This window comes from Sus scrofa, chromosome 13 (genome assembly GCF_054392235.1).
Source record: "Sus scrofa isolate SSC_HxYL_T2T_F1_AM1 chromosome 13, Sscrofa_HxYL_maternal_Yorkshire_Landrace_v2.0, whole genome shotgun sequence".
NCBI lineage: Eukaryota > Metazoa > Chordata > Mammalia > Artiodactyla > Suidae > Sus > Sus scrofa.
Genome location: NC_139395.1, coordinates 222,076,391 through 222,097,281, shown reverse-complemented (window position 1 = coordinate 222,097,281; position 20,891 = coordinate 222,076,391). Strand labels below are relative to the sequence as shown.

Here is a 20,891-nt window from a genome sequence, read left to right as displayed (position 1 = left end):
CTAGATCTGAGCCGCGTCTGTGACCTACACCACAGTTCAGGGCAATGCTGGATCCTTCACCCACCCAGCAAGGCCAGAGATGGAACCTGCATCCCCAAGGATCCTAGTCAGGTCCGTTACTGCTGAGCCATGATGACCCTGGATCCTGGTTTTTTAAAAAGCTAAAAATTCACTTGGGGAGTTCTGGCTGAGGCCCAACAGGATCAGGTGCACCTCTGGAGGGCTGGGGTACAGGTTCCATCTCTGGGGGCCACAGTGGGCTAAGGATCTGGCAGTCTCAGCTTGGATCCCTGGCCCAGGAACTCTATATGCTGCTGAGTGGGAAAAATATATATATTTTGGGGTCCTTTGGGAATGACTGGGAGAGCTTGCTCATAGGCTAGACGTTAGTCTACACTGCAGAAGAGCTGTTGTCTTAGGGGTGACGGTAGTGTTTGGGAGAATGGGCCTCAGCCGACTCTTTCTGTAAAGGGCCATGTGTCGGGGGAGCAGCAGGACTGAGGAAGACTCATGGATGTGATTAATTATGGCAAAAGGGGGAGTTCCCATCGTGGCGAAGTGGGTTAACAAATCCAACTAGGAACCATGAGGTTGCAGGTTCCATCCCTGGCCTTGCTCCATGGGTTAAGGATCCGGCGTTGCCCTGAGCTGTGGTGTACGTCTCAGACACAAAGGCTTGGATCCCGAGTTGCTGTGGCTCTGGTGTAGGCCAGCGTCTATAGCTCTGATTAGCCCCTAGCCTGGGAACCTCCATGTGCTGCGGGAAGCGGCCCTACAAAAGGAAAAAAAAAAAAAATTATGGCAAAAGGGGAGCAAGCACAGGGAAAGGTCTTGTAGAGTGAGAGCTAGCTGCGACAACACACCAAAAAAATGTCAGAAGGAGCTTGTTAGGAGTTCCCCCGTGTCGTAGCAGTTAAGGATCTGGCATTGTCACTGCTGTGGCTTGGGTTCAAAACCTGGCCTGTGAACTTCCATGTGCCAGAGGCACGGCCCCAGAAAAAGAGAGAGAGCTTGTGAGAGCAGAGCCTAGGCTGCCAGGCTCATCCCCAAGTTCCAGACTCCCAGAGGGAAAGCAGATGTCCAGCACACTTCATGTTGTTTGGACAAACAGTTTAGGGGAAAGCGAGGCACTCTTATCACAGGGTAAAGGGACCTTCTGCAAGTCCCCCATTCCCAGAGGCTGGCTGAGGGCCACACTTGTAAGCTGGACTTTCTAAGGATAGCAGTCAGGCCTGTGTTGACTCTTCTGCGCAGGTGGGACAGTGTGTGTTTTCATCTTTGTGGACCAAAACCACTGCTCCCATAGGACAAAAGCAGCTACACGCCATGCGTACATGAATGGGTGTGGCTCTGTTCCAATAAAACTTTATTGTCGAAAGCAGATCACGGCCCAGATTAGGCCCAGTGGGCATAGTTTGCCAGCACATGATGGAGAACAATGTCCTTACTTTTATATTTATTTATTTAGCCTTTTTTTGGGGCGGGGGGATGCACCTGAGGCATATGGAGGTTCCCAGGCCAGTGGTCTAATTGGGGCAGCAGCTGCCGGGGCCTACACCACAGCCATAGCAATGCCAGATCCAGGCCGTGTCTGTGACCTACACCACAACTCACAGCAACGCTGGATCCTTAACCCGCTGAGCGAGGCCAGGGATCGAACCCGCGTCCTCATGGTTCCTCGTCGGATTCGTTTCCGCTGCACCACGACAGGAAGTCCCACAGTGTCTTTACTTTGAGGAGATAACTGCCAAGAGTTTGGTGGGGGTGAAGTGTCATGATGTCAATGAAAAGATACACGTTTACACCCGTGGTTCGCAAGGACACATGGCAGTATGTTAGCAATGGTCGGCTCCAGGGCGTTCACGCTCTATTCGTCCAGCTTTTCCGTATTTGAAAACGGTATTTCAGCTCTTTTGCCAGCAGTTTAAGTGCTGCAGGAGTGTCAGGCTGCGCCCCAGGCAGCAGGGGTGCTGTTGAAGCGGAGAAGGTTCCAGCCTCACTTGCCTGAGTCTCAACAGGTGCGCAGGGCAGTCAAATGACAAATCTGAGCTCTCGAGAGAGGTTGGTGCTCCACGCTGTAAAAAGCAGGAAAAGAAGACACCAAAGCCTAACAAGCAATTAAAAAAAAATTTTTTTTGGCAGGGGAGTTCCCGTCGTGGCGCAGTGGAAACGAATCTGACTAGGAAACAGGAGGGTACGGGTTCGATCCCCGGCCTCGCTCGGTGGGTTAAGGATCTGGCATTTTGCCATGCGCTGTGGTGTAGGCTGCAGATGCAGCTCGGATCCTGCGTTGCTGTGGCTGCAGTGTAGGCTGGTGGCTGCAGCTTTGATTCGGCCTCTAGCCTGGAAACCTGCCTATGCCTCAGGTGCGGCCCTAAAAAGACAAAAGACAAAAAGCAAACAAAATCAAAAAGCCCCTCTCTGTCCACGGGGGCCTCTCCCTTTAAAGACCGTGCGCATGTGCGTTATCCATTAACCGGACCTCCGCCAAGGTGGGCATATGCCCGCTCAGCCTGGAAGACCAACTTTCTCCCTTTCTTCCGAGGAATGTAACTTCTTACAAGTTCGTTCCCAGTTCTTTCTCCCTGCCGAGCTGTGTGTGTCCCTGCTGAGCTGTGGGTACGATACCAGCACGTCCTTCGACGTACAGTCCTTTGGAAAATGGACGTGACCATGGCTTTGTCTTCCCACAGGCAGAACAGTGCTTGCATTTTCTGAAAGACTGTCTCCTGGGTTATAATCCTCAGTTGGGCTCAAATAAAACTCTTTTTTCTCCTTAACTTGGTTGTCAGTTGCGTTCTCATCGACAGTTCTAGATGCAAAAGTGTCCCCGTTTAGGAGACTTTTCAAAGTCTCCTGGGGGCTGTCGCAGAGCTTGCTGGGTGCTGGGGGTCCCTGGGCACTGTTGGCAGCACGGCCTGGGCAGAAGGGCTGTGCCCGGTGTCGCTTTTTTTGCATGTGTGTGTGTTTCACATTTTATTTAACATATCTTATTTCACGAAAGGATATTAGTTCCTTTTTTGTTTTTTTACAGCTCTTAAAAATTTTTTATTTTATTAGAATTGGTGCTGCCTTCTTGAAAGTCTTTTTTTTTTTTTTTGTCTTTTTGCCTGGTCTAGGGCAGCTCCCTCGGCATATGGAGTTTCCCAGGCTAGGGGTCTAATCGGAGCTGTTGCTGCTGGCCTACACCACAGCCACGGCAGCGCCAGATCCGAGTCACATGTCTGCAACCCACACCACAGCTCACGGCAATGCTGGATCCTTAACCCACTGAGCAAGGCCAGGGATCGAACCCACAACCTCATGGCTCCTAGTTGGATTCGTTAACCACTGCGCCACGACGGGAACTCCCTTGAAAGTCTTAATATTGGAACAAGGGCCTGAAATTCATTTTACATAAACCTTAGACAGCCTGTCTGTTCGGGCTGCTGTCACCACCCAGGCCCTTGTCCCTCAGACCCCCACCCCATGCCCCCGCCCTCTGCTGAGTGGCTCTAGGACTCAACTCCCATCACCTCCATATCCTGCGCTTCTCCCCCCGTTTTTACACTCTCATTTTTCTTTTATGGCCACACCTGCAGCATATAACGGTCTCAGGTGGGGGACCGAACCCTCGCCTCCACAGCAACCCAAGCTGCTGCAGTCAGATTCTTAATTCACTGAGCCACAGCAGGAACTCCTACTCTCTCGATTTTTATTAGAGAAAAGTAAAGAAAATTAGGGAAATAAAAAAAGTTAAGGGAAGGAACCAATCATAGTCTCATGGCCTAAAGGAAAAATTTCTGACAGATCTGTTCTTTATTTTCTCTGCACTGAATTTTTATTAATTATGTTAACTTATTATATCAATTATATTAATCACACTGTATTGACACGTTTTTGCCTTTTTTTTAGGGCCACACCCACGGCATATGGAAGTTCCTGGGCTAGGGGTTGAATCAGAGCTGCAGCTGCCAGCCTGCACCACAGCCACAGCAACACAAGATCCTTGAACCCACTGAGCGAGGCCAAGGATCAGATCCGCATCCTCATGGATATTAGTCGGGTTCGAAACCCACCAAGTCATGACTGGAACTCTATACCGACACTTTTGAAACTGCTTTTTAATAACACGTCAAGTATTTTCCCATGATATCATTCACTTCTCAAGAAAATGCAGCATTTCAAAAACATATTTCTCAAGAAATATGCAGTATTTCTTCTAAAGACAAAGAGTCTTTTTCTTTTTCTTTTTTTTTTTTTTTTTTTTTTTTGTCTTTTTGCCTTTTCTAGGGCCGCTTCCTGCGGCACATGGAGGTTCCCAGGCTAGGGGTTGAATCGGAGCGGTAGCCACCAGCCTCTGCCAGAGCCGCAGCAACTTGGGATCCGAGCCGTGTCTTCAACCTACACCACAGCTCATGGCAACGCCGGATCGTTAACCCACGGAGCAAGGTCAGGGATGGAACCCACAACCTCATGATTCCTAGTCAGATTCATTAACCACTGCGCCACAACGGGAATTCCGACAAAACGTCCTTTAAATAAAACTTTGGGACAATACAGAAAATGGCGAGAGTGGGTCAATCCCCCCCACCCCAGTGATGGATACTGTTACCATGGTGACCCTCCACCAACCCCACAGGTGCCTGGACCCCACTGAGCCCCAGAGACCTGGAATCCCCAGGGGAGAGGGATGGAAACTTGACCTTTCAACAGGAGCCAGTGCCACCAACAGCGGGTCCCGGGAGACACAGTTCTACAGACACTTCTTCCCAAGTACACAGGCCTCTCGCCAAAGGGCAAAGGCTGGGCATTGCGGTGGCTTCTAAATTCCAGAATGGACATTTTAATAGATAAATCTCTGTCCGTCATTAATTTTCCCTAAAATAAATTCTTGGCATCAACTGCTTTAATGGTGAAGTTTTATTCTGGATTTGTAGAAGTATGTAAGGAGTCAAATATTTATTTAGCAACTCCTATGACAGATACAGAGGCCTGTCTGCTGGGCAGCCACACAGGGGTCTCCAGGTCTTTAGGAGGCACAGAACAGCTGGGATGGCCCGGACATGTAAAGATGTGTCCCCAGAGACTCGCCTGCCCCATGCGGGTCCCAGCCTTTCCCTTCTGATTCTTCCGAAGCCTCTACGCTTAGGAAACCTTTTGCTCACGGTGGAAACAAATCCAGCTAGCATCCATGAGGATGCAGCTTCCATCCCTGGCCTCCTCAGTGGGTCGGGGATCCTGCATGGCCACGAGTTGGTGTAGGTTGCAAGACGCAGCTCGGATCCCACATTGCTCTGGCTCCGGCTGTGGCATGGGCTCCAATTTGACCCCTAGCCTGGGAACTTCTGTGCGCGGTGAGGTCAGCCCTAAAAAGAAAAAAAGTACAAGAAAAAAGAAAAGATAAAAGAAAGCCCTTTGCCTACGTTAGTCTAGAGCAACAGCCCTTCGAAACGAACATCTATTCTCTCCCTCGATTCGTCCCATGTCTGCACCTCCGTCCACCCTGCAGAGGGGGCTCAGAGCTGCCTGTGTGCTGCTGGCTGCTCCTCGCAGGCAGGGAGAAGGACACTTGCTCAAGAGGGACTCGACTTGAGGAGGCACACCCTATGCCTCGGGTCACTGGGTGGGGGTGGGGTGAGGCCAGCATTGGGGTTCAGACCAAAGGGCAGGAGTTTAAGGACCTCCCTTCTGCTGATTTGGAAAAGCCCCGTGACAGTCCTAGTTTGGCCTCATAGGGTCAAATGCTCTCTTGGATGCCAAGGAGGAGCTACTACTCTAAGAAAGAGGAACCCTAAAAAATAAATACATAAATAAATAGGAGTTCCCGTCGTGGCACAGCGGAAATGAATCCTACTGGGAACCCTGAGGTTGCGGGTTCAATCCCTGGCCTCACTCAGTGGGTTAAGGATCGGGCGTTGCCATGAGCTGTGGTGTAGGTCGCAGACACGGCTCAGATCTGGTGTTGCTGTGGCTGTGGTGTAGGCCATCAGCTGTAGCTCTGATTAGACCCCTGGCCTGGGAACCTCCATATGCTGCAGGTGCAACCCTAAAATAAATAAATAAATAAAAGAGGAAGAGGCGTTCCTCTCCCACTCCCACGCCCCTTGGATGATAAAACTGTAGCCCACCTGATCCTCGGGGCAGAGCCTCCTTGCCTGGCTGCTGGCATCTCTCACAAGCATCCTACCTTAATAAATCTCTTTCCTAAGTTCCTGTTGTGGTGCAGCAGAAACAAATCTGACTAGTAACCATGAGGATGCGGGTTCGACCCCGGCCTCTCTCAGTGGGTTAAGGATCTGGCGTTGCCATGAGCTGTGGCAGAGGTTGCAGATGTGGCTCAGATCCCGAGTTGCTGTGGCTGCGGTATAGGCTGGCAGCTGATGCTCTGATTGGACCCCCTAGCCTGGGAACCTCCATATGCTTCAGGTGCAGTCCTAAGAAACAAAGAAAACAAAAAAATCTATTTCTTGCCTATTACTTTGTCTCTTGGTGAATTCCTTCTGCACACAGAGAGGCAAAAGTTCCTCAGTAAATCCAGACACCAGGTGAGTGACTCTAATTTAAAAACTGTGGGTTCAGGAGTTCCTGGAGTGGTTCAGCAGTTAGCGAACCCAACTAGCATCCATGAGGGCACAGGTTCGATCCCTGGCCTCAGTCAGTGGGTTAAAGATCTAGCATTACCATGAACTGTGGTGCAGGTTGCAGACGAGGCTTGGCCGCTACATTGTTGTAGCTCTAGTGTAGGCTGGTGGCTGCAGTTCTGATTGGACCGCTAGCCTGGGAACCTCCATATGCTGTGAGATAAAAAAAAAAAAAGAAGAACTGTGGGTTCAAGTCCCGATCCCGGTTCTGGCTAGGTTCAAGTATCAATGCTGTCAGTTTCACTTTGAGGGGCCAACCTGTCCGTAAAGCCACCTCCTGCTTTTGCTCTCAGCATACCCAGGCCTCCAGGCCTGTGATGGGTGCCGATGCAGGAGGCGGGGAGTGATGTGCCCACGTGGGCGCCTAATTCCAGGTCGACTTCCACTATAATTGAAGATGAAAACATAAATTTAATAAATTTAATAAATGCTTCGTTGTTGAAACATTTCACCTTTCTTTTCCTTTTTTTTTTTTAACCTCCCAACCCCCCACCCCCACCCCCGACACAGGGTTTCTTGGGCTAGACTCCTTCTTTTTTAATGCCCACACCTGTAGCACAGGGAAGTTCCTGCGCCAGGGATTAAATCCGAGCCACAGCTGCCACCTACCTGGATCCTTTCACCCCCTGCACCAGACCAGGGATGGAACCTGCACCTCCACGGCGACCTGAGCCACAGAAGTTGGATTCTTAACCCACTGCGCCGCATGGGGAACTCCACGGGCTAGAATTTAATCAGCAACAAATTCTGGTGATGAAATGTTTCCATGAGGAAACACAAGCTACTGAGGAGAAGGGAGAAGGAGTCACCCGCCTAAGCGGCCAGGGACTCAGAGGAGCCGGGTGGGGAGGGAGTCGAACAAGCCCCTTTGGCACATGGACTATTCTGAGTCTGCTGCCATCGAGAACCCGCCGACTCAGGAAAACCTATTACCTCTTCCTTAATGACCCAAAAGAACTGCGATGGGGGCCTGCACCAGACGAGCACCACTACCAGAAATAAGAGTTTTATCGGAAAGACTCCCCTGCACGGCTCACGTCAGTTACTAGCCTCTGCTCCCCGAGGCCTGGGAGCCCCCGGCCCGGACCCTCGATTGCCAGGCTTGCTCTTGGTCTCACGTCCCCGGGGCTCCTACATGTAAGAAATGAACCTGATTTCCTCCCGCGCATCCGTCTGATATCAATGTAATTATTAGTCCAGCCGAGGAATCCAAAAGGCAAGAAGGAAGACGTGCATGTCTATGACGGCCTCGCGGGAAGAAGGGACCACGAGACGCTGAAGACAAACCCGGGGCTTCTGCCAACTCTGGGAAAAGCAGCGAGCACAAGCGAAACTTCAAAACTGCTTGAATTTAAAACTGGGAATCCCGACCTGACTCATCGGGGCAAGGATCTGGCGCCGAGACTGCAGCGGTGCGGGTGGCTGCTGTGGCGGGGGTTCTGTCCCTGGCCCAGGGAACCTCTGCATGCGGATGTGGACAAAGAGAGAAAAGAAAAGAAAGGATAAACTTGATCCTTCTGCCTCCAGATTTCAAATGGGAATGACGGTGGGGAGACCGGATTCTTGCGAAATGAAACACCACGGTATTGGAATGAGAGGTGTCAGCATCATTCAGGGGCCTCTGGATAGAAAACTAACGCTAAGTATGAGCAAGACTCCTGTTAGTACAGTAATTACAGACAAGGACAGTGACAAATTATCACCTCACCCTAGGGCTCAGACACCGTCCCAAGCGTTTTACGCTCATTGACAGTTACTGCTTAATTTGGACACAGAGAGGTGTAGCAGTTAGTCCTATGCCACACAGCAAATACCAGGAAGGGCTGGATCAGCACCCAAGCATTTGACCATCAGAGCCTGCCTTCCACAGCAGCTTGAAAACATGCATCTGGACCCAGACATGCAGCCATCAAGCAACACCGACTTGATGACTTGATAAAGCATCACGAGAGGGTGACTAAACACAGGGACCGTGGCTGAACCACATACATGTGACAAGAGAACTCTGACCCACAACCTCTGCGAAAACCATCTGGAAGCCAACCCGCAGCCTCTGCAGCCATTGCCCCAGAAGGCTCGGCAGCCGGCCAGCTTCCCTAATTTTTGCCCCTCATCCTTCTCACTCAGGACAAGCAGAGAGGGCCAAATATGGCCCTGAAATCAATCCCACAGGATGCCCAGCATGTGGTGAGCCCGCCCCAGCTTCCTCGGGCCCACAGCTGCCATCGGGGACCCCCACCCCCACCCCCAGCCTCCCTTTTCTCTGGTAGAAGCCCCCCCTCCCCCGCCTGCCTGGGAGTCTCTGCCAAACCCAAGTGACATTGCCCTTCTTGGTCATTATTTTTGGCTTTGTTTTCGACAGAGATGAGTTCTGCATTTTTATGGGGTCAAATCCCGCTCTCATTCATTCATTCAATCGTGAATTATGTCTCGTTTATAATTAATAGTAGGAGTTCCCCGATGGCCTGGCGGTTAAGGATGCAGCTGTTGTCACGGCTGCAGATTGGGTCACTGCTGTGGTGTAGGTTTGATACCTGACCCAGGAACTTCCGAATGCCGTGGGTGAAGCCGGGGGAGAAAAAAAAAAAACCAAACTCACGTCCAGTGTGTTTCCTCTTGGCTTTCTTTTCCCTCTTTTTGCTCCCTTCTGTGCTGGCCATACCTGTTCAATCACATTTTTGTCTAATCAACGAGGAGCAGGGGACGCAGGGCCCTGGAGCCACAGCCCTCCAGGAAGCATCACTGTTTATGGGCTCTTCTGAGTCATCCTCAAGGGCAAGATGACCCTTCCAGGTTCTACGGACACAGGCCCTGTGGTCACAGGCCACCAGACTCAAGACACGTAGACCGCAGGCCAGGAACCCCAGTTCCTCCGTTCCCTTTTAGGACCTGCTAACCCAGAAGCCAAGTGGGAGTGGGGCTGAGGCTCGCCTCCCCTTCCCCTGCTGGGATCCCTGCTGCAAATCCCCCACCGGAATCTGGCTCCTGCGCTCAGGCCTTTGCTGGATTTGTCTCTCCCCGGCTCCCAGGCCTCAACCACACATGACCTCAGGTGCTTTCCTGCACCTGCCCTGGCAGGCACTAGAGGCTCAGCTCCTGGCACCTGCTCACGCACCACTCTTACTGGGGCTGTGCCCTGGGCCCACCAGGAGGCGAGGCTGGGCCTGAGCCCGCAGAGTCAGCACCCGGTCATGGGAGAGGGCCAGCGCCCACTGGGGTGCAGCCCTGCAGGGAGGGGGCGGCTGAATCTTTTTGAAAGGCAGGTCCTGTCCAGGCAGCCCCATGGGCCCCACCCTCCTGGATAAGACAGGGGCCTGTCCCCTCCCAGGTGCTTGAACCTCATCTAAATCCTAAGCCAAATCCCATCAGGACCAAGCCCTTAACTGACATCCTGGATCTGACCCCCGCCCCAGCCCGAGGCCTTAGGAGTCATCAGCTCGCCATCACTGGACTCCTTTGTGCCTTTTCTGTCCACCCACGTCAGCACTGGGCCCCCAGCGCACACACTTGTGATGCACACAGCAGCCCACACAGCAGGTGGACACAAGTGGGGCACCTTTGCTGGTGCCGGGGCCAGGCGAGCAGAGGAACAGGGCAGTGAGCAGAGGAACTGTCAGGGCGGCGACTGCGCGTGGGGCCTTCTCTCCCCTCTGTCCGCACGTCTCAGGTCCAGCTGCCCCCTCCTCTCCAGATTCCAAATGCCGGCGTCATTTCTGGACCTCCCCCTGTCATCACATCAAACTTGGGGGGGGGGGGGAACTAAGGCAGGGCAGAGGGATCAGGGAGCACTGTGCGGTCTGGGGGGCCAGGATGGAGCCAGGCTGAACCATCTCCACCCCGCATGCTACCGGGCCAACATTCCCCACAGGGCAGCGCGGGACTGGGACAACTCCCACCCACCCACCGTGCCCACCCTGCGCCCACCCCCACCACTCCTCTCCCGATATTCCCCGCGCTGCATCCCCACTCCCACACCCCATCCTGCAGGGCAGCGTCCACCCCCGGGGGATCGGAACCCCACCGTCCCCACCCTCCGCCCCCTCCCGCTGGGCGTGGGCCACACCCGCCCCGGACCCCGCCGGCCCTGCCCCCACTCGCGCCCCATCCTGCGGGCCCCGCCCCCCGACTCGGCCGCAGGGAGGACGCCACCCAGCTCCGGGGGGGAGATGGCCCTGCAGCACACGACCCTTGGCCCCGAGACGGTGCCTGCCGGGGGTCCCAGGCTGCGACCGTGCGCCTTCCCCGCGTCCGTCGCGAAGGGGGTGCCGCGCGCCCCATTCCCAACCCGGACGCCCCGCGCCGTATTCCGATCCCGGCATCCACCCCCCCGCCCCGCCTTGCGTAGTGGTTCCGCCCGCGCATCACATGACCGCCTCTCTAGGTATTTGTGCTCCGCGGAGGTCCGCCACTCCGCCACTGTCCGCTGCTCCTACGTGACAGTCGCTCCGCGACCGCCGCCCGGTGTCTGCGCCCGTCCACCGCCACGATGATGTGTGGCGCGCCCTCCGCCACGCAGCCCGCCACGGCCGAGATCCAGGCCATCGCCGACAAGGTCAGGGCTGCGAGGGGCGGGCCGGGTCCTGGGGGCCGGGGTTGGCAGCAGGCCTCGCCGCTGGGAGGGAGGCGGTGCGCCCGTGCGCATCCCCCCGCCCCGAGGGCCGGGCTGGGCGCAGGACGATGCCCCTGCACGCCTGTCAGGCGCGAGCCGAGGTGTGCACAGAGGGAGGGCCGCGAGGGGACGATTCCGCAAAAGCGCTCAGCAAACCCTGCAGCCTGTGAGTGAGGTCACCGTGAGCGAGTCTGGGGACGGGGCACACCGGCGCCCTAGACTCAGACTTGCACGTTTGTTGCGTGCACGTTTGAAACAGTCACCAGAACCAGGCAGAGCCTGGTCCAGACCCTGGGCGGCTGTGGCGCTGCCTCCAGAGGCACCTGGTGGGCAGGAGCCGGTGAGGATGGAAGGAGCGCGCCCTGCACTACCTGTCATCGGTGAGGCAGGGCGGGCTTTACGAGACAAGTTCAGGGCACAGGAAGGCTGAGTTCCGATAAGAGGGGGAAAAAGGAGACAAACTTTCATCTCCTTTAATGCGGCCCCGCTTCCTAAACTGGAGGCAGGAGGTCAGCGCCCTGTCCTTGCTCAGGTGGCCCTGACCATCTGCAAACCGTGGTGGCGGTGAGTCCGTCTCTCGGGGCTTTTGAAAATGAGCGAGTTCCCAGGGCGGAGTGTGAGCGGGGCTGGGAGGTGGTTCCTACAGCTCTTAGCCCACAGCCACCCAGAGCCCAGCCACCCACCTCTTCCTGGTTCTCCAGGCTGAAAAGTCCCCGCGTGTCACGTGAACTCTGTGTGTCACCTCCCTCGGGAAAACGGAGTTGCTGTTTCGAGGGCCGCTGGGTTAGATGTCCCTCCCTTGAAAGTGACATGTCAGTGGACAGTTGTTGTTGCTGCTGGGCAGGGGCACCGTCTGGCGGCCTTGGCACTGACGCTTTCGGGAGCGGTCTGGGCTGCAGATGAGCACCGAGGCCGGAGATGGGGCCCCGGTCAGAAGCTGGCCACGGTGGTTCCTTCTGTCCCACCTCATCGAGTGGTCAGCTCCTGTCTCAGAGCCTTCTCTCCGTTCCTCCTGGGCCCCTCAGGGCTGGGAACTGGCAGGTCCCCTTGGCCACAGCCCAGCCCACCTTTCTCCTGGTCAACAACTGCCGGCCCCCGGGCTGTGGCCTGGCCTGGCGTTGGTGGCCTCCACATTCCGTGTTCCGCCGCCTCTGTTGGGGCGGGGGTTTCTCACCTGTGCTTGCAAAGGGCAGGGGCTTTCCTGCCTCCACTCCTGATACCGAGAGATTGTTCCCGCCTCCCGGGGGGCTTGGGGCTGTCCCTCAGCCCCCTGGGCTTGTAAACTATCTGCAGGGTCACTTCCCCGCAGACCTCGCCCGGCACCTCCCAGGGAGAAGGCTCCCCAGGTGAGAATTCAGACTCGGGTGGGCACTGGCCCCCGGGGCACACACACCGCCACCTCGGCAGCCACGCGGAGAGAAGGCAGCCTGGCTTCTGGCTGACCCTCCGTCCTCTCCTTTCTGTCCATCTTCTCCGCCCTGGAAGGCCACGCAGCCTTTGCCACAGGGACGCACTGGACTCAGTGACAGAGATCCCCTCGTCCCTAGCGTGCTTCCTGGCTTCACTGAAAGGTCCGGTGACTCCAGTACAGAGTCACTGTGCCCTAGTGCCTGCCGGTGATCCTGAGAGCAGCCAGGTTTGAAACTAGATTAGGTTTTTTTTTTTTTTTTTCTAATTTTATGATTATTATTTTTTTGTCGTTGCTCCTGGCATGAGGATGTTTGCCAGCCAGGGATCGAACCCTCGCCAGAGCTGAGACCCGGACCGCAGCAGTGACAACGCCAGATCCTTAAGCTGCTGAGCCCCCAGGGACGTCCTAGATGAGATTCCAAAGTCAAAACCAAACCAGACCTGCCCGCCCCTTTCTCCGTACAGATGCTCAATTCCTGAAAGGCCAAGCGAGACCTTGGAAATCAGCACTGATCCAAAAGCCCAGTCACTGTGTGCCAGTAACTGCTCCCAAAGGAAGGCATCTAAAAATGCAGCAAAGCATTTTACCTGCTGTATTATCTGTTACAGGAGAGCGTGGGAATGCTTAAGGAAATGAAGGCCTATCTATCAGATGGAAGAGTAGATTTAAATTGAACATTAAATTTGACTTAACATATTAAAATGTTTTAGTTTTGGAGTTCCCGTCGTGGCGCAGTGGTTAACGAATCCGACTAGGAACCATGAGGTTGTGGGTTCGATCCCTGGCCTTGCTCAGTGGGTTAAGGATCCAGCGTTGCTGCGAGCTGTGGTGTAGGTTGCAGACGCGGTGGCTCGGATCCCACGTTGCTATGGCTCTGGCGTAGGCCGGTGGCTACAGCTCCGATTAGACCCTAGCCTGGGAATCTCCACATGCTGCGGAAGTGGCCCTAGAAAAGGCAAAAAGACCAAAGTAAAATAAAATAAAATGTTTTCGTTTTCAAGGGTCACATAGTAAATAAACTATATACACAGAGTCCCCTGGTGGTCTCGCTGGTAAGGAGTCAGCTTTGTGACGACTGTGTGTGGCTCAGGTTTGATCCCTGGCCAGGGAAATTCCGCATGCCACAGGTACAGAAAAAAAAAAAAAAAAAAAAAATTTGGTGTATAGTCTCTGGTCCTAAATAAACAGAAAGAAACCCACATAAAGTACAAACACACACATTTTTAAAAACCTTTCAAATAGTCTTTCAAACACACACATTTTTAAAAACCTTTCAAATAGTCTTTCAAACACACACATTTTTAAAAACCTTTCAAATAGTCTTTCAAACACACACATCTTTAAAAACCTTTCAAATAGTCTTTCAAACACACACATTTTTAAAAACCTGTATAGTCTTTCAAATGCACTGGCTACGTAACAAAGAGAAATAGGGTGTGAACTTGTCGTGATGATGAAAATACAAAGCTATATCTCACGCCTGGAGAAGAAAGGCAGGTCGTGCAGGGCAATGGTACCGCTGACCCCGCAGCAGAATTAAGGGACTGTTTTCTGTAGTTTGTCAACAGAGCCGACAGTTTAACGGTCGGGCCAGAGTTCCCATTGCGGCTCAGCAGGTTGAGCACCGGCCATAGAGTCTGTGAAGATCCCTGGCCTCGCTCAGTGGGTTAAGGGTCTGGCGTTGCCCCAGGCAGCTTGTCACAAAGTCGGCTCAGATCAGGAGTTGCCGTGGCTGTGGCGGAGGCTGGCAGCTGCAGCTCCGATTCGACCCCTAGCCTGGGAACTTCCGCATGCTGCAGTTGTGGCCTTAAAAAAAAAGTTAAATTAAAAAAAAAAAAAAAGGAGGTGTTCCCATCCTGGCTCAGTGGTAACAAACCCAACTAGTGGCGGGGGGGTCAACCATGAGGATGTGGGTTCGATCCCTGGCCTCACTCAGTGGGTGGGGGAATCTGGCATTGCTGTGATCTCTGGTGTGGGCTGCAGACGTGGCTTGGATCCCGCGTGGCTGTGGCTGTGGGGTGGGCCAGCGGCCGCAGCTCTAATTCAGCCCCGAGCCTGGGACCCTCCGTGTGCCGCGGGTGCAGCCCTGAAAAGACAAAAGAACGCTCATGCTGTCGGAAGTCAGCCGAGGGCGGCTCGGAACTCGGTGGCAGATGGCGGTGCGCTCACCTGTCTGTCCGCGCCCAGGTGAAGTCCCAGCTGGAGGAGAAGGAGAATAAGACCTTCCCGGTGTTCAAGGCCGTGGAGTTCAAGAGCCAGGTGGTCGCTGGCAGGAACCTCTTCATCAAGGTAGGCGTCAGCCTCGCAGGAGGGTCTGCCCTGAGGTGGGGACTCGTGGGAGGGCAGGGGTTGCAGGCCCTCGAAAACAAGGGGTGCACGCGCGCACGTCGGCCTGCTTGGAGGGGGCTCTGATGGAGGGCGCGTCGGGGCCGCGAGGGCGTCCCCTGCACTTGAATGAGGAAGGCTGGGCGTGTCATCCGCCCGGTTGCTGGGGAGCCGACGGGACGCAGCCTCCAGGCGTCCAGGGCCTTCCTCCCTGGTCCTGCCAGGTCCAGCGGAGCCGGGGACGAGGGGACGGGGCGGCGCCTGCCCCTCACTCAGCTGTCGTTCCAGGTTCAAGTTGACGATGACGACTTCGTGCACCTTCGGGTGTTTGAAAGCCTCCCGCACGAGAACAAGCCCTTGACCTTGTCCAGCTACCAGACCAACAAAAGCAGGCACGATGAGCTGACATACTTCTAGGCCTGAGCTGAAGAGAGCCCGTCGCCTGCGCGGGTCTGTCCGCCGCCAGCGCGTGTCGGGGACCCTCCGAGGTGCCCCGGGTGGGGGACGGGACGCCCCTCTCCTGTGTCTAACTTTTATCATGTTCATTCCTTTCCTCCTGCGATGATCTTAACCGAGTTACTTTCAAGAAGAACCAGCGTGATCCTTAAAGATAAATATATTTTCAGTCTTTGTGAATTTCCACTGTTTGGGCTTTTTGTTGCCTTCATCCGAAGCCGTTATCATAATGTAGACGCCACCAGATGAGAGCTGTCCTGGGTGGAGCCCCCGCTGGGCCTTGTGCTGCCCGAGACCCCTCCAGGTGAGCAGCTGAGCCCGGGGTTGCCTGGGTCAGGCTCCCCAGGCAGGGCCGAGCCCCTCGGGTGGGCAGCCCCTTCCCTGGCCCACCCCACCCTCACCCGGCGCCCTCAGGTGGGGCACTTCCTCTGCACCCGGAGTTCTCCGCCAGAGCCTGGAGGCTCTAGCGCCCAAGTCCTCATTCTGGCCAAGAGGGTGGCTGCTGAGTGATGCTGGGGCTCCGTCCTTGGGGGCCAAGGGGCGCCAGCACACCTCATGGAGGGGAGCAGCCCCGCGGCACGCTGCTCCCCAAGTGCCTTTGGTCACGGCCCTCTGCTGACCAAGATCAGGTGACACTTGCCCACATCAAGGACAGGAACCTGTAACTGGGGCAGCTTGTGTGCTGCAGACACCTGCTGCCACGGCCATCTGTCTCATCACCAGCTGGGGTGCCCGGGGGGCCCTAAGGGAGCTGCTGGGGCGGCAGCCACTCACACTTCCTGTCCTGGCCAGAGCAGAGGCCTGGATGCAGCACTTCAGAGCTGGTGGCCCTCAGACCTCCCCCCAAGGCCCAGCCTTGCCTGGGGTCCTGCTGGGCAAAGCCACGACGGACTGGGCTGAGCTGAGTGTCCTGTGCACCAGACTGCTTGCTGTCTGGGGCGAGGACGGACAGATGCAGACAGGCTCCCTCTCTGAGGGAGTTTGTCATAGGTGACCAGAGGCTTATCCTTTCCCACCCAGGTCTGTCCTCTCCACCCCCCTGGGGGGGAAGGGGGACCATATCATTGGGACAGGTAAAAACTGACACTTTCCAGACTCCTTTGCGGCAAGTGTGGCTACATGACCATGTGGGGCTCAGGCACAGCCTGATCAAGGGGCCAGTGCCTGAGCTGCTGCAGGATGCTGGTGTCTCGGGGGTGAAGATGACCTGTGGGTGCTGGGGGACACAAAGGACGGACCCCAAACCACACATCCAGGACACAGTGGGCTGCCTAGTGGCTCTTCCCCACGTTCCAGTGCCCGATACCCGTGAATGCTCCCCGGCAAAGGAGTAGCCGGGTGAGCCCAATGTCCCATGGGGTCCCCATGAGAGGGAGGCAGGAGGGCCAGCGACACACTGAAGAGGAGACTTGAAGGTGGAGGAGGGGCTGTGATCCGGGAAAGGCAGGTGCCTCTAGGAGCCGGAAAAGGGGCGAACCCGCTCTGCTCACACATGATTTCAAACTTTTTTCTTTTCTTCTTAAGGCTACACCCACGGCATATGGAAGTTCCCAGGCTAGGGGTCAAATGGGAGCTGCAGCTGCCAGCCCGCACCACAGCTCACAGCAATGCCAGATCTTTAACCCACTGAGTGAGGCCAGAGATCAAACCTGCATCCTCGTGGATCCTAGTTGGGTTCGTTAGCCACTGAGCCATGACGGGAACTCCTCAGACTTTTACATTTAGGTGTAGTCGACGCATATACCATTTTGTAAGTTTCAGGTATATAACATAGAGAGTCACAGTTTTTGTTAAAAGTTAGTTACATTCCAAGGAGTTCCCGTTGGGGCACAGCGGAAACAAATCCGATTATTAGGAACCACGAGGTTGCGGTTTGAGCCCTGGTCTAGCTCAGTGGGTTAAGGATCTCGCGTTGCCGTGAGCTGTGGTGCAGGCTGCAGATGGAGTTCGGATCCTGTGTGGCTGTGGCTGTGGTGCAGGCTGGCAGCTGTAGCTCCCATTTGACCCTTAGCCTGGGAACCTCCATATGCTGCGGATGCGGCCCTAAAAAACAAAAACAAACAAAAAGTTATAATCCATTTAGTTACAAAACACTGGCTACCCCCTGTGCTGTACTATCTCCCAGTACTCACCGGTTTTGTACATAGCAATTTGCATCTCTTATTCCTGGGCCCCCCTCTGCCTCCCTTCCCCCCTGCCCCCACTCGCTTGGTCTCTGTATCTGTGACTTTCTGATGCATTTAGACTCCTGAGAATGGAAAGGAATAAATCTGCGTGGCTCTAAGCCCCCCAGTCTGTGGGCATGTGTTACAGCAGCCGCCCGGGCCTGACCCAGGTCAGGCGTCTGGGCCAGGAGGGCCTGGCTGGGAGCCCGGCAGCACTGGGCGGCTCGCGGGGCTGGAGAGGCGGATTTGGTGGTGCTCCAGACTCACGTCCTTGCCCAGCCTTCTCCCTGCCTGTCCCGCAGCCTGGTGCTGCCTGGGGATGAAGGACCGTGGGTCGCCCGCAGGGAGAGTAGGACCAGCGCTGTCCCCACCCAGGTGTGAAGGAACCTGAAGGAGCGTGACGCTTGGTCAACGACCGAAGCTGGTCCTCGGGATCTGGCAGGGAGGGGCCGGGGAAGGGGGCCCCCACGCTGACGCCCAGCGCAAACCTGCAAGAAGCCCGACCTCACTGCCTGGAGCATCCGGCAGTGGGCACCAGGGCAGGGAACCGAGCAGGCTGGATGGACACCTGGCCAGGGCGGAGAGGGCAGCACATGCCTCCCAAGAATCGGGGTGATGGGAGGGGGACGGGCCTCCCCTGTAAGAGGGATGGGCGGGGAACGGGCTCCCATCCCTCCCCAGCAGGAACCAGTGCTTGGCTGGCTGGACAACACGGCTTCAGGAAATCATCACACTTCAGCACAATCACCATGAAAATATTTATTTGTGATAATCCTAAGCCACTAAGACCACAGCAGACAGACACGGCCTCTACAGCACTGGGAGGGCTTTGTGTATAAACACGTCCACAGAACACAGGGCTGGTAGCCACAGGGCTGCGAAAACGAGAACCCTCACAACCAGGACGGAGCTTTGTCCCAGGCTGCATCACCCCCGCAAGGAGCCTCCAGGATCTGAGCTCGATTCGGGAAGGCCCAGGTCTGCATCAGCTGGGCTGAGTCAGGGCCTCAGAAAGTAGGCAGCTTTAAAGTCCAATCCAAACCCCCACCTACAGAACCCGTCCCATCAGGGCCGTCAGGGCCCTTCACTTCCTTTTCCCCAAATGCCAGCATCTGCACCTTCGTCAGGACACGGTCCCAGCTACTCTGGCCCCGCTCGGCACCCTGTTTGGGGACTTCCGGAGCCCAGGGACCTAGGGCAGCAGTGTCCTCTCCGTGGCAGCTGGCAGCCCTGGGAGGCGCAGCGTGGCCCCTGCAGGACACAGGTGCCCCGGCCAGGGGGCGTGGGCCTCGGCCTCACAAAGGCACGTCCTCCCAGCACAGCTGCCTGCTGACGCCCGGGGACGTGCCCACCTGGGTGTGTGGCCGGGAGCCGGGGCCCCTCCCCGAGGCGCCCCCTCAGCCCGGACCAGAAATGGAGGCGAAGCTTCTGAGCTCCGTCGGCCCCGTCGGCACGGACAGTGGAACGTTTTACAACACCTGTCTACTCCGCCAGAAGTTAAAAAGAAAATTCTAGGAAGAACTTTCCAGTCATATAAATATATTTAAATATAAAGAAAGCTGGACCTACAATTACTCAAGGGTCAGATGGACACACCGGGTCACGGGCACAGGCCCCTAACGAAGGCGGGCGTGCAGGCTAAGACGTGGGTTCACGTCAGTGCCTTTGCTGACAAGAGAGGAACGAAGAGCAGGGTTTTAGGAACTGGGACCCCCAGGCTGCGTGGCAGCCTGCCAAGCCTGGTTCTTGTCACCCGACAGCAAAGACATGTGTCCCAGAGAAACATCCCCTAGAAGGGAGGCTGCGACCTACCAGGGTGGGGGCGGGGCCCCTGCCCACCACCGCCTCCCCTCTGCCCCCTGCTGGCAGAGGCTTGAAGTGCGGGGCTGGATCCTGAAACCACAGCACTGTCTATACAACAATTCCTGACTCAGTGGCAGCACAGACACACGCCCGGGGACGCCAGCTGTGCACACAGCCCCGAGGCCACATGTGTGTGGGTGCTTGACCTGTTCTGCGAGGCACCAGCCTGACCGGGGCCCGTGGGCAGACCTGGAGAACATGGGAGGGGCTCCTGGGCGGGGGACAATGTACACCCTGAGACAACCAAGCCCAGCCAAGCCCAAGTTCAAGGTTTCCTGGCTCAGAGCAGTAGATCTAGACAACCAGAGGCCTCCCCAAAGCCAGGGCTTCCAAAGCGCCCACGTGGCTTAGCAGGTGATGAGAAGGGAAGCTCCCTAAGCCTGAGGTGGCAGGGGACTGAACGGGTGGGCTCAGGAGCTGTGCCCCTCCCACTGGCAGAACTGAGTCTGGGGCCACGTGGCTCCGACCTGGACTCAGAAAGCCAGGACCAGGGCCTGCACCAATCCACACCGCTCACCCCCATGCCCCTCTTGGCCCAGGCAGGCGATGGGGGGCTGCTGGGTGGACCCCTGCCCCACAGGACAGTGCGTGCCAAGCCTGAGACCATGTGGGCCGCAGAGAACCCCAGGGAGGCAGGTTATTCTGGCACGGGGACTCAGCCCAGCCTCATGGCCACAGAGTGCTGATTCCCAGAGATGTGGGCCCCTAGGCCCCAGGCCGGTGGTCCACCGTGGAGGCCCCAGGCCAGGACACTCCCTCCTCTCTGTGCCTTTCAACAGAGGGGACAGCAGAAGGCTCAGGCACGAGATGGGTGGCATCTTGGGAGACACGCAACCCCAGGCCCTGGGCATCAGGCTGGGCAGCGTGTTTTGGCCTCTGGCTGGAAGCCTCAGCAACCAGTTACACATCCGAGCAGCCATGGCAAGCCAGGCTCAGCCCACCGGCTCTCAAGACCGGTTCTAACAAGCTTAAGAACACGACCAGGGAACAAAGCATCATTTACCATCACGGGTGCGTATTGCAAGACAACAGCAGACTAACCCAGCCACCTTCACACGATTTGACAAGGGTTCAAGACTGGTTAAGACAGGACATTTTTAAATTCCTCTTTAAGGCCTACAGGGGAAGGTTTGAAATCTATACTCTGGTAAAAAGCAGGCAAGTCAAGACCAATACATTTCTTATCTTAAAATAAATTATTTTGCATGATACTAAACTATGGAAAAAATTTTTTTAAAAAATGGCTAATTCTCACTTGGACCCAAACCATCAAAATCCACTGTCATTGGCCCTGGGAACCTTCGGGGTGGGGGGGAGGGAATTCTGAATAGAGAGGCTGGGGCCACCGCTGTCATCAGGACAGGTGGACAGGTCCCCATGGAGACTCGAGAGACACAAGTTTGGCAACATCACGACAGGAAGGTCGCTTTGCTGGGGGG

General features: G+C 55.8%; 1 protein-coding gene and 1 long non-coding RNA gene across 12 annotated transcripts; one reads left to right on the top strand and one right to left on the bottom strand.

Annotated features, from left to right (window-relative positions):
• Positions 1-806: 806 nt before the first annotated feature.
• On the bottom strand, positions 807-10,628 carry LOC146397921 (uncharacterized). Of its 11 annotated transcripts, XR_014825261.1 has the most exons (6): positions 10,180-10,517; positions 9,223-9,285; positions 7,995-8,084; positions 7,233-7,346; positions 5,074-7,008; positions 807-2,075 (listed from the first exon to the last, which is right to left on the bottom strand). It is a non-coding gene; the product is annotated as an uncharacterized LOC146397921 (long non-coding RNA). The 11 variants fall into 11 exon arrangements; XR_014825259.1 differs by having other exon boundaries at positions 7,233-8,084; XR_014825263.1 differs by lacking the exon at positions 7,995-8,084.
• A 437-nt stretch (positions 10,629-11,065) lies between these two features.
• On the top strand, positions 11,066-15,604 carry CSTB (cystatin B). Its single transcript, NM_001097496.1, is given in 3 exon segments — positions 11,066-11,175; positions 14,831-14,932; positions 15,257-15,604. Coding segments are annotated over 3 exon segments (297 nt in total). The 5' UTR covers positions 11,066-11,109; the 3' UTR covers positions 15,386-15,604.
• Positions 15,605-20,891: the final 5,287 nt, after the last annotated feature.